Source organism: Micropterus salmoides, unplaced genomic scaffold (assembly GCF_014851395.1).
Source record: "Micropterus salmoides isolate LMB-PRFRI ecotype aquatic unplaced genomic scaffold, ASM1485139v1 Ms_hic_scaffold_22, whole genome shotgun sequence".
In the NCBI taxonomy this organism is placed as follows: Eukaryota; Metazoa; Chordata; class Actinopteri; order Centrarchiformes; family Centrarchidae; genus Micropterus; species Micropterus salmoides.
This window is the reverse complement of record NW_024041373.1, coordinates 2,987,157-2,999,986: the sequence shown is the minus strand read 5'-3', so window position 1 is coordinate 2,999,986 and position 12,830 is coordinate 2,987,157. Positions and strand designations below refer to the sequence as shown.

Here is a 12,830-nt window from a genome sequence, read left to right as displayed (position 1 = left end):
TTGAATCTTTAAGACTGATTTGGGTATCTGATCAAAATAGTTTGTGCTGGGGGATCAGGGTAGACTGTAGAGGAGACTCAGGATGCATTTCTAAAATCTTGGCTATGGCCCTAAACAGAGCATAGTAAATGGGCTGCAAACTGTATTGGCAGCTGTTCCTAATATTTTGTGACAATTCAGAAAAACTAAAAGGTAAAATTCTTACCTTAATTCCTTGGTCTCCCTTAACTCCCTGTGAAGCAAAGCAGAGACAAATACTATTAAAGTAACAACTAATAAAATTCACAGCAATCCACTAGATGGAGCACAAGATCATCTGTAAGTATTTGAATTAGCGGTCTCGTTCAAAGCCTCATACAATGGATTTGCATTCTGAAGGAGTATTTGCATCGTATCTATGAAGTTATCTAATCCCTGATGTGCAGCCTCTGGGGTAAAAAGACAGATAACAGTGCCTGTGAGCTTAGTGACCTTCAACTCAGTAGTCTGTTAAAGTTCATGGCAGAAAACAGAAACAGGATTCTGGACTGATTTCATTGGGAAACAAAGCAAGACGGAAAAATGGATATGTGGATATATATATATATATGGCAATAATCTGCTCACAGCACCTAGGTTCTTCCAGCAGTCCCAGCTTCAGAATAGATTTCAGAGGGACACTACTAAAACATAGTGTCTTCAGGCAAAATCACTTTCAGAGAGTCAGGTTGTAGATATATACTGTGATTTTGTAGTGAAACACTGTTTAGTGATGATACCCAGTCAAAGCGCTTTTGCTCTAGTTTAGTACAAGAGTAAAAGTTCTGAATATATGAATTATTGAAGCCTTAGTCTTAAAATGTATTCAGTTTCTTTGTAGAATCTTTGAAGCTACACTAACGTAAATATTAATATTGAATTAAATAACTGTAATGCAAAATGTGTCACTCTTGTGATGACAAAACACAGAGAATCATCACTAACTGTGCAGGTACCCATTTGTCACCTAAGTGCTCCATACATTATTTTGTGGTTTGGTCACATAGAGTTCCTCATGCATCGTGCGTGGTAGTATTGGATTAAAAGGTTAGTTACATCCCAAATAAATCTTTATTCTTTCGGAGGAAACAGTCAACACCTGTCAGATCACGGCTGCAGGATAAGAGCTAAAAAATAACATTCAGATTCCCTAGGCATTGTATATGTAATGTTCTATGACTATATGATGGAATAACATACAAATACAAATGGGAATACTGTGCTCTCGAGCTCTATGGCATTTTTTTGCCTCTTTCAGCTCACTGTTTTGTCTTTCAATGCCCTCAGCTGTCTACTCAAAAACATTGATAAAAACACAATGTTCATATCATATTAATATCAATCAATCTTAAAAGTAGCTCAATACCATTTACCATAAAACCTCTTTAAACTGTAAACCTTTTTATTCACCGCGGGAGTTTTCCTCGTTTGTGCTGGTCACTATTTACATTCCACCTCAGGCCTGTGTTAGTGAGGTTGCTACACCTGGCCGACCAGATGACTAATATGGAGAAAAAACATCCAGACTCCCTGCTCATTGGTCTCGGGGACTTCAATAGAGCAAACCTCAGCCATGAACTTCCAAAGTACAGACAGCATATTAAGTGTCCCACCAGGGACACTAACACACTGGACCACTGCTATACTACATTAAAAAACGCCTATCGCTCCGTCCCCTGAGCAGCCCTGGGACTCTCTGATCACTGTCTGGTCCATCTTATCCCGACACACAGGAGCAACCCACTTTGCCAGCTAGTGAAAAAACAGATGATCAACCACCATGATGAATTAATGTTGACATTATTATTAGGGTTGTCAAAATAATAGAATAGAAAAAACAACACCTTAAAATTTGAACGCAGATTAATCTTTGTGATCGACTGGCCGGCCAGCTGCAGCGGAACGCAGTCTGTATGTCTGTCAGACTGGGCCAAACTAAAACATTCAATTTTGAGGGGGGATACGAGCGCCCCCTCCCAAGTGCAACAGAGCTGGTGAAAAATCAAGAATTTAAAAGAAAAATGGTACAAGAGGCATTTGTAACTATTTAGCCTTCTGACTGACTAGACACATGACATGTTGGTAGTTAACATTTTACTGTGACTTAAGTTTTAACCAGGCTTGACCGGTCTTGTTCAGTGCAGTGGTGACTTGATTACACAAACTGGCAGGCAGGTGTCATCCTAAAGTTTCTTGAAGGTCTTCAATACCACAAAAACACTATTAGTATTTTTTATAAAAATCGTTGTGCCATTGTTATTGCATATGAACAGTGACAAAAAGGTTATGAATGTATGGGAAATAAAGATATTTAGCTAAATAAGTTTGTTAATTATCATTGATGCACTCATCTACCAAAATCTATTTGAATTTAAATATTTTAAATGCTTATCACGGCAAATATCGATGTGATTCATTTTGATTAATTCCATTAATTAATCACAAAACTACAAACAGGTTACAAAACTTGTAATTAATTAGACTCATTTTTTTAATTGCTTGACAGCCCTAATTATTATATGTCTATTATTATTATTAACAAGGTCAAACTTCATTTAATACTTTAACTAACAGTGCATAAATTAAAAATAAATGACATTAACAAACGCTGCTGGCACACTGGATGTCTTCATATTTGTATCTTGACACTTGCACAAGGTTGCCGACAATGATAATAATAATTTACTCCTGCATCCTTTGCACTCTGCTCACTGCACTATTTGTCAATCTGTCTATGTTGTTTTTGTTTTTGTTTATAGTGTGCTCTATTCTGTAGCCTGTGTTTGATTTTATTATTGTGTTATTGTATTATTGTATGGGTAAGCACATCCTGAGCAATGTACAATCCTTAGTCAAATTCCACATACCTGGCAAATAAATCTGATTCTGATAACACAAATGTAATCTTTATTATTTTGCTATATTACTATATTCCTTTCTTTATTTTAGTCCCACCACCTTTTCACAATTTCAGAATTTCTCCTTTTGTCATCTATATAATAAATGTCCAATCCAAAAATGTGACAGCAGCTGCTATGAGGTTATTAACAGACATCAAAGATTCTCAGCCTCAGCTTCCCCCACTGTCTATTCATCCATCATCATCCATCTTTCCATTGATCTTTCCACACCTCAAACCAAGCAGCAGCTCACATCTAGAGAACATGTCTGCTGTGTGTGCACCATTCTATACCACCCCAGTCAATTTAAAAGCTATCTGCAAAAACAATTTTAGGTTAGTTAGGTAGTTAATGAGTTTTCAACAACAGCGCCACCTAGTTGCTGGTTGGTGCCAAAGTTTTTGCACAATCTCCATGTGGCACAGGAAACTACTAGCCCAAGTCTGGTGTTAATCGAACTGATCTAAAACACAGATAGATGCAAAGATATGACATCACGCCCTGTTTTGATGGTATCCTACAGAAAGTTGTTCCCTTATAACTTATTAACTTGTTTTTTTTATCACACATTTAAAAACTTTTTATAATGAGGGTCCAGATTCTACATTCTTCACAGTTAAACATGAAAAAGTTACAACAGGTAGAAAGTGGAATACCTTTGGCCCTTCAGGACCTGGTGGGCCGACATCACCTCGATCACCCTGTGGAGAGACGGAAAGACAAATGTTAACACTGATTCCTCCTCCTTCCTCTCCATCTGTATGCATTCATATCCCATCAATGTATGTTACAAACTCAACATGTTCCCCCACCCTTAGTTTAATGCTTTCTTGCCTCTCCCAATGCACTGAAAGTCCTACTGTGATCCTCGGTAGTAGTCTTCTTCTATTTATTATTATTACTATTATAAATTTGGTCGAAAAGTCTTTTTTGCTTAGGAAGGTTCCTAACTGAGAGCTGGTCGAATTCCCTAAAATCTTAAGAAGGGTGCTTCAGTGCTTCCTTTCTTATCTCCTTTGGCATAGGGTACATTGGACCTTCCTTTACGAAAGGAAGGGAGATAATGCAGTCCCACAATTCCTTGCGGCAGCAACATTTAAAGCGACGCACGTTCTCAAACTCAAACGATAAAATCCATTGACCACATTTAGCAAAATCCTTGATATACAGATGCACATTATGATTCTTGAATAAGACTTTCACAATTTCCTTCTTTCTTTTGGCTTTGCAGTAATCTGATTCTGTTTCAACACCATTTTATGTTTCGGATTGTTGAAATATGCTATGAAGTGTTATATTTGAATTTTTACAACAAAAAAATAACAATAAGTTAACAATGGCTATTAAGCCTTTTCTCTCTGCATACGTCTGGAACGGTCCACAATAACTGAGACCCATATGCAAGCTTATTATGAACATAGTAACGTTGCAGTGTGTAGGCTCAGTTTGCATTAGTTATTTTTGCCCGATGTATTGCGGCCTTCAGCAATATCATTAATTAATTTTACTTCAGTCACAGATACTGACACCCTTGCCTTAATAAAGGCAATGATCAAGATGGATGACCACTACATCTCTATGCCACATACTGATTTTAGATTGGTTGCCAGTCCTTTGCCGGGCCAACACATACACACCCACACTCACACTCACACTCAAGGTTCGAACCCAAGACAGTCTTGCTGTGAGGGAGGTGGTGTAGTGCTAACTACTGCACCACCATGCCACCCTTGTATGTCTACTGTCTTTCTAAAATACCAGTTTACTATGCACATGTGGCTGTAAAGTATTTTACTCCTGAAAACAATTTTAAAAAGTACAACTTCCTTCTGTTTCTGCATTAGTCCCTGCAGGCACTTGAAAAAACACTGGGGCAATTAGATGGTAATTGCTTTCTGTTCACGATTAAAAATCCATAAATTACTTATGGATAATGTGTAGAAGAGAGCACACCTTTTGTCCTGGCACACCTGGCTCACCCTGGACAGAAAAAACAAAGTGTGAACATACGAAGCCAGTATAACAAATTCAGTATTTTCTTTGACAGATGTACAGAAAAACAGGCGGCTGAAGCTTGATTTGAGGGCTTCATAGTCATGCCAAATGCTTCTCCGGTCATGCTGCAACCCAACTCAGCTATTATTGCTCACGCTAAAGTCTATCATATGTGAGAAGCAGTCCTGTGAGATTCAGCTTGATTTCTATAATGAGGGCCCATTACAGGACAGTGTACGTTTCTCTGACTTCACGATCTACATTCCTCCTTTTAAATAATCCGTGACAAATTTATTTACCTTCAGTCCTGGTAAAAGCTGTAGAAACAATGTAGAAATCATAAGAAGGTTAACGTCACACCAACAAACTTCCACTAATTAATTAAATGATTCTGGAAAAATACAGGATGTGGACTCATTGTACCAAAGCTTACCCTTGGGTCTTTTCCTGGTTTGCCTGGTTCACCAGACTTACCCTTTATGAAAAGACCAAATATTATTTAGACAGAATCTACAAAACTATCTACAATACCAGTTCATTTGAATTAGCAAATATGCCTTTGGTGAATATAGTGAGAGCATGAACGTAAAATCAAAATAGTTTTTCCACTAAAGTAATGAAGTAAAACTATCACGATAGTAAAGAAAACTTGCATCAGCCTTGAACTTGCACCTTAAACTTTTAAAGACTGTACTTATGTATTACTGTATTACTGTGGTTGCCGGTGTAGGGAAGTCAAAAAGTATTGAGACAGACAAATGGGCTGATTCTGAGAGATCACATTTCTCCTGTCTTAGCTTCTCTGCATTGGCTTCCAGTAAAATCCAGAATAGAATTTAAAATCCTTCTTCTCACCTACAAAGCTCTTAATGGTCAGGCACCATCTTATCTTAAAGAGCTCATAGTACCTTACTACCCCACCAGAGCACTGCACTCCCATTATTGAATGTTACTAACACAATTTCTCCCCTTTCCGGTAGTCTTGTGCTTTCTCTTCCCTCTCCTCTCTCCTCCTATCACTTCCTGCAGGTGTTTCTGGCTCTGGAGCTGTGGAGTCTGGATCTGTGGTTGCGAGTCACCTGCTGCCCCCGTGTTCCTGCTCGACACCCTCTGCTACAACTATGGTTACTAGTTCTATTGTTATTATTGTTATTATAATCATTAACATTACGATTGTTATCATTAACACTACTATAAATATCTGTACCATTTTTCATTTAGTCTATAGCAACATCACCTTTACTGTCTGTACCTCTGTGTGTATATTGTGTAGGCTGCCTCCCTCCCCTCTCTTTCTCCTTCCATCCCCCTCCCTCTCTCTCTCTCCCTCTCTCTCCTTCACCCCCAACCGGTGTAGACAGATGGCCGCCCACCCTGAGCCATGGTTCTGCTCGAGGTTTCTGCCTCTTAAAAGGAAGTTTTTCCTTGCCTCTGTCGCCCAGTGCTGCTCTTGGTGGGAACTGTTGGGCTTCTGTAAATATCATCACAGAGTACGGTCTAGACCTGCTCTTTTATGAAAAGCGCTCAGAGATAACTGTTGTGATTTGGTGCTATATAAATAAAACTGAATTGAACTGAATTCTGATTGAACATCAGTGAATGCTGTTTCGTGCAAACGTTGAAATGATTTTTAAGGTGGCTAATTAACAGGTGTAAAAGTAGAATTTTAATTTCTGGGTGATCTCAGACTGGGACTCACTGGTGGGCCACTGGCTCCATTCAGGCCTGGGGTCCCTGGGGGACCGGGAGGCCCTGGAGGTCCTGGGGGTCCCTGCATGCCAGGCTCGCCCTGCTGAGAGACCTTGAGTTACAACCTGCCATGCTGGAGCATGCCTCGCTACACCAGCCATGCCAACACAACAACTTCACACTATACAGCAAATAAATACCACAGAGGGTTGCAGAGAGGAAGGTTATCTGGGGAGCAAGGCAAGCAGGTTTAATACTTAAGCATGAAGATTCATTCTTGACCTTATTTATTTTGAGGTAAACTATTCTAAAGCTTTCTCTGGCCATCTTCTGACTTTGAGCCCTTCTCTTTAAATGGGGTCAAAGTACCCAGAGCCCCCCGCCCCCTGGTCATACCCCTGAGGGCCAACCTTACCAGCACCAGTAACAGACCATATCAGCTGGACATTCACATCCGATGCCAGTCTATCCTTGAACAGAGACAGGGGTTATGATTTCCTGTTATGTCACCAAAGTTGGTTACTTAGGTCACATGATGACACTGGTGAAAGTTCCATTAGCTGACAAAGGCCACTGGAGTTGAAAAGGGCCAGAGAAAGCTAGTAAGTTCAGTTTATATATTTTAAAGATGATGTTATAATCTTCTCAGTGACTACCCTTGTTGGAAGAGCAAGGCACTGGGAAATAAGCGACGCTTAGTTATAGTTTAGTTTAGTTAGTTTATAGAGTTTGAACGTTTTGACAAGCCACACAAAATGAAGGCTAATGTTCCTGGATTTGTAACTGCATACATTGTTATTGTTTATATTTGAAATTAATTGATGTATTGCATGTTGATGCTTCTTGCAGCTCCTTTGAAATATATGTGTGATTATTGTGATGACTACCCACTGCCAGACAGAGATCTGGGTTATCTCAAACCGAAAGCACACACAGTACTAAACAAAATCAAATAAAGGAAATTTAGAGGGCAAAAAGTTTGAGATGCATGATTGTATGATGTAACATGATTTATTGGCAGATGGGGTCTGACTTACAGAAGTTCCTAACACAAAGTGCTTGCCTTATTTAAGTCACTCAGCAATTACTGTGTTACTGTGGGAGACCACACATGTACAGTAGCTCAGGACCAGCGAGCACTGCTAAGCTTCTATTCTGAGATAATGTAGAACATATCCATTCACATTAGCTCTGTATTTTAGCATTCTTTCTCTGCACTGCAGTGCAGAATTTGTCCAGATATGATTTATGTCTCTGGATATGTTAGGCTTCTTCACAGGGGTTATACACACACTGTTATGGGTAGACTGCAGCTGCCAATAGCTGATAATAAAATGTTCTTCACAGTTTGACCACATTTATGATTCTAGAAAACAAAAATCAGTCATGGTTTTATTTATATCATGATGGAAATCCTGTTCTATCAGATAGTCAACACTGATCAGCTGATTTCTGATTTATCACAGAGAGGCAATATGAACTGTGTACAGTATGTTAGTCCAGCTTGTGTTTTCAATCTATGACAGCAACTAGTGCTCTCAAAACAAGGTATTGTGTCATGGCACAGAGTAGACTGTACACCTGGGATAAATAAGACAGAGCACATGCCAACTAGGCCAACCTGTGCCAGAGTGCCACGTGACCCACAGGGCAGCACACTGTGATGTAGTATCTTCACATGTCTCTTTGAATTAGTCAAGATATATGGTGATGTGTGATCAGCTGATGTGATGAAGTGTTTTAGTTGTATAATCTTATCTTATCTCATAGTTTATGTCCTATAACCACAATCTTACCCCAAGGTTAAACATGCCGTAGTTGTGTAGATATTATTGAAAGAAATATTTTAAAAGATTTGTATTGGATTTAAACCTGGGTTTCAGAGAACCATCAATATCAATCTTGAATAGCAATAATGTGGATTTTGAATTAGCAAAATAAGTTTAGCAAAAAGGTAATTCTGCATAAATAATGTTTTCCATTTCAGATTTGTCACACTGTTCACCTATATACATACATACATCATACACATACGCAACAAATATTGTGTTAAATATTCACTTTTTTTTGTTCTGTATTTCTTCTATATCTGCACATGGCCACTACATCAAACTTGGAGGTGTGGAATTCGAAATAGGTAGAGAGGGTCCAGTTAGACTTTTTTGACTTGTCATTCATCTTGGTGATATATCAGTTGATTGTTAAGTGAAGTAAACACTAATTGTAGAATCTACTTTGCATGTATGTGAATATGTATCTTTTCATTGGCTAACATACAGTTTTAATTCCACAATGAAAAATTTTAACTACCATCATTTCTTTAATCTAAGATTTAAAAAATGCTTTAAATAAAACATAATAACAATCAGAAACAGTAGCCAAAGGTTGGTTAATTACAGCATGATGGCAGAGGAGGGCTGGGGAGGTTTTAGCAATGGATGGTGGCAGTTGGCATCCACACTGCAGGCAGAGAAGAGTAGGGGGCAGAGAGAATTGTACCTTGAGGCGTTTTAGGATTAGAGGGCTTATTGAGGGCATGTTGCGCACGGTGATGGGCAACATCTGGGCAGTCACAAAGCACAGCAGTGCAAAAAGGTCACAGGGCAAAGGTCGCCAGGAGGACAGAGAAAGGAAATGGGGCAGAACCAGAAAAGACCAGGGAAGAAGAGGGAAGGGATATGGAGGAAAAAGAGAAACAGAACATGAGAGTTAAAAGCAAGGAAATGGGATGGCAAATGAGAGAAAAACAAAAACAAGGTTGAAGAAAGGAAAGACAAAAGAGGCACCAGCACAGCAAACTACGGGCCAGGAGGGACATAGGGGATGGTCAGTGTACTGTGATGCTCCTGTATTTCAAAAGTGAAGACTGTGAAATCATTCAAATGTTTTAGATATTGTCAGAGTCTGTTGGTTGTAAAGTATCAAGCATCCCCTATTGTGGATTTGCATGCATCAATGTCCCCATTAACAGAAAGCCAGGCCCTTAGATTGCAGTGGAGCAGAGGTGGGCCCCAGTCTTGCCACAAAGAGAGTACAGCAGTACAGATAGAATGCACATCCAGACTTACTGTGGCCAACTGTCCACCACAGGGCTGTACAATACGCCGCTTCTGTTGAGATGACCAGCATGACCATTAACACGTTTAGGAGAGGTACAAGTAGTTCTCAACAGACTGTAAAACAAGTAGAACTAGCTGCATGCAAATTCCCAACCTTTTACATAGTGTACTTATTTCCACAATTTGTTATAATGCAGCAACCTTTAAAACAAAGACTACCTTCTCCCAAAGCCTAAAACCCAAAACTACTATTTACTTCTTTAACATACATATTTCTAGCTTAAGTCAATATTGGGATGTACTTCTTTTGAAGTCAGTTTATTTTAGTAGAGTAAGGTAGAGCAAATGAAACCCAAAATAACAAAAGTACTTTTTAGTACTATGGAAATATATGCAGCATATTATAAGTAAATTTATGTAGGGGTATAAATGTAATAAAAGTAGGTAAGTGTGCTGCTTTGACCCTCGCCATTTCACCAGTTCCACCACAACTGGAAACAGATTTAAATGTATAGAAATAAAGGGCTGCCAATATTAAAGTGAAATCATTTCATTAAATTTAATACAAATGTTATTTTGCAATTGCGTTAAAGCTCTGTATGATAAAATTTAAATATCTAATTGTTATTTTCATATTTGAAAAAAAATCTTTTGTGTACTAATTAAATTAAAATGTGTACTTGTACACTCACTGTGCACACTTTGTGTAAGCATTTTTTGGATGTTGTGAGCAATGTCACTAAAACACACTTAACCTTAAAAAGTAAGCCTCTTACCCCAAACCCAACAGGAAGCCAGCCATTTTGAATTAAATATGAAATAATTTGCAATTTACGAGCTCTGTACTTTAACAAACTCTTCCTAGAGAATTAACTTTCTTCAAATTTGGGCAGTGCAAGCTGAAGACCTTTGCGATGCTAAATTGCAAAGCCTTTTAGCATACATGAACCAGTGTTGCCGTAGTGATGCTGCAAATTGTGGCAAATTTTGATGTTGAACTCTTACAGAGTGAATACGATCAATTTCAAATGTGCTTATACATTCTATGTTTCAAAATAAGTAAGTGTACCCAGGGGCGGAGCTAGACTTTCAGCACAGTGGGGGCGGAGCTTCATCATTGGGCCCACTTGCTACAAAGACATATTAATATAAGTTTACATGACACCAGACTCACTCTGAAAATCCACAGAGTCTGTCTGCTTCGCTGCTGCCGGAGCAGCCATTCTACTAAATGTTTTTTCTTACACCAGAAGCGCTGCAGTGCGTCCATAGACTGAGTGCGTCCAGAAAGCTTCCCAGTGTCAAGCAGCACAGCGAAGATGAACCGGGCAGGAAGTCAGACACAGAAACGGCAGAGAAACGGTCAATTTCCAAAATAAAATACCGTTACAGACTTCCGATCGTACATCAACAATAAACACAGTTAAATCAGACAAAAAAGAAACATTTTACTACGTAGCCTACTTAATCATAGTAGAAGCACAAAAGGTAAACAATAATCACCAAATCAACTAAATCTAAACATGTCAGCAAAGTCCGGCAGGCAAAACGCTCTTATTCTGAAATTCTCCCTGCGGTAGTTACATTTAGTAGTAGTTGCTAGATATACCCGTCAAGACGAGAAATGAAAGCGACCTAAAGAGAGCTTTGAAGAATGTAGTAGAAGCACAAAAAGGACAATTAAAAACAAGTCATTAACGTGGGGCAGTCTGCACACTTCGCTGCTGAAACACTAAGAGGCTTCCAGTGGAAGCTGACGCCGTAAAAAAAACGCTGCGCACACGCAGCCTACGCCCCTCCTTCAGAATTCCCATGATGCATGAGGATGAAGGGAGTTAAAATGTGCTAATAAGGGTGCCATTTGTTTGAAATACAAATGTGACTTTATGATTTATGTTTATTAAAACGTGTCTCCTTAGAATCTAGTGTGTTTGTTGGTAATTGTCATTCTTGTGGTGGTTTACCATTGAAACCATGAGTGAAGGGGCTGTTTCTCCCACTACAGTGTATTGTCATATACTGTTGCTGTTTGTTCGTGTCCACTATAATCAGCTGAGCTTAACTCCGTAGTTCAGGTAATGGGCCCCCTACCAGTGTGGGCCCTGGGTTGGCCGCCCCCATGCACCCATGCTACCTCCGCTGATGAGTGTACCACTTTGACAATGCATTGTCAGATGTTGTCCACATTGACAAGTGCAGTGTCCAGTATTCAGAGCCAGACTCAGCTGGCCTCTGGTGAGTCCATGGATCTCAGTAAGTTTTAGTTTTGGAACTTTATCTATATTTATTTCAATGTATTGATTTAATTTTAATATTGGCATCATGTTTTGGTAGTATGTACAATGAACCCTTATTCAGTAACAATTCCATGTTATACTAACTGCATATTATGTGACATTCCTTTCATCTACTTTTTAAAGATATATCTTTTCTGGCTCTAGGGCACTGGCTCTCTTTGCAGCATGACTTGGTGACACCCCTGCTGAGGGTTATCTATCGGGGGGTTTGGAGGCACCCACAAACCTTCAATATCACAGCCTGACTGGAGCGCAAGGCAGCCACACATCAAAGGCATGTGTCTTACCCACTGCGCCATCACCACCCCTTCATGTTAAACTGCTGCTGAAATACACACAAGAAATATCTTCTGATCTTGCTGGCCTTGTCCTGAGAGGCAAACTCTCGGAATCATGGAACATTTTACCTCCACCTACAATAACCCCCCCACCCCCCACCCCAACACCCATGGGTCTCACTGAAGGAATAAGGCCTGAGGTGTGAGCAGACACTGGGAATAGACCTCCTATACAGACTGCTGCTTTCTTGCAGACTACAAATATCAAACCCAGAATCATTTCTGGGTCTTTGTTCCTCTGAACTTCCAATTCTGAAATGTATCCTGCCTGAAGCATTTACTGTCCAGAGATGTATATCGCAACATAATGCACAACAACTCAAAAACCATTTCAGCATGCATTGTACATCGTAGGGGCTTTTAAACAAGGTAGAAAATGTTTATTACACCAAAACAATTGAATCATCTTAGCAGAAGCAGTTTAAAAAACTGAAAGAGAGAATTATGCTGGAAATTAACTTAGCAATCTGAAAACCCCTCCTTTACACAGGAGACTCTTATTCTTGGCACCCCCACACACAGGCTCTTATCACA

At 39.4% G+C, this 12,830-nt stretch overlaps 1 protein-coding gene across 17 annotated transcripts in view; it reads right to left on the bottom strand.

Moving 5' to 3' along the window:
* col13a1 (collagen, type XIII, alpha 1) overlaps positions 1–12,830 on the bottom strand; it is a 173,616-nt gene that overhangs the window by 42,406 nt on the left and 118,380 nt on the right. For 12 of the 17 annotated variants that reach the window (XR_005447250.1, XM_038737497.1, XM_038737500.1 and 9 more), the window contains 7 exons: positions 9,671–9,712; positions 6,613–6,705; positions 5,347–5,388; positions 5,213–5,230; positions 4,872–4,898; positions 3,575–3,619; positions 206–232 (listed from right to left, as the gene is read on the bottom strand). Coding sequence is in view for 16 of the 17 variants with exons in the window: in XM_038737497.1 (XP_038593425.1) it covers positions 206–232; positions 3,575–3,619; positions 4,872–4,898; positions 5,213–5,230; positions 5,347–5,388; positions 6,613–6,705; positions 9,671–9,712 (294 nt within the window). In the remaining variant the exon portion in view is untranslated. The remainder of the gene's footprint in view (positions 1–205; positions 233–3,574; positions 3,620–4,871; positions 4,899–5,212; positions 5,231–5,346; positions 5,389–6,612; positions 6,706–9,670; positions 9,713–12,830) is intronic. The other 5 variants (XM_038737512.1, XM_038737513.1, XM_038737498.1 and 2 more) reach the window with 4 other exon arrangements.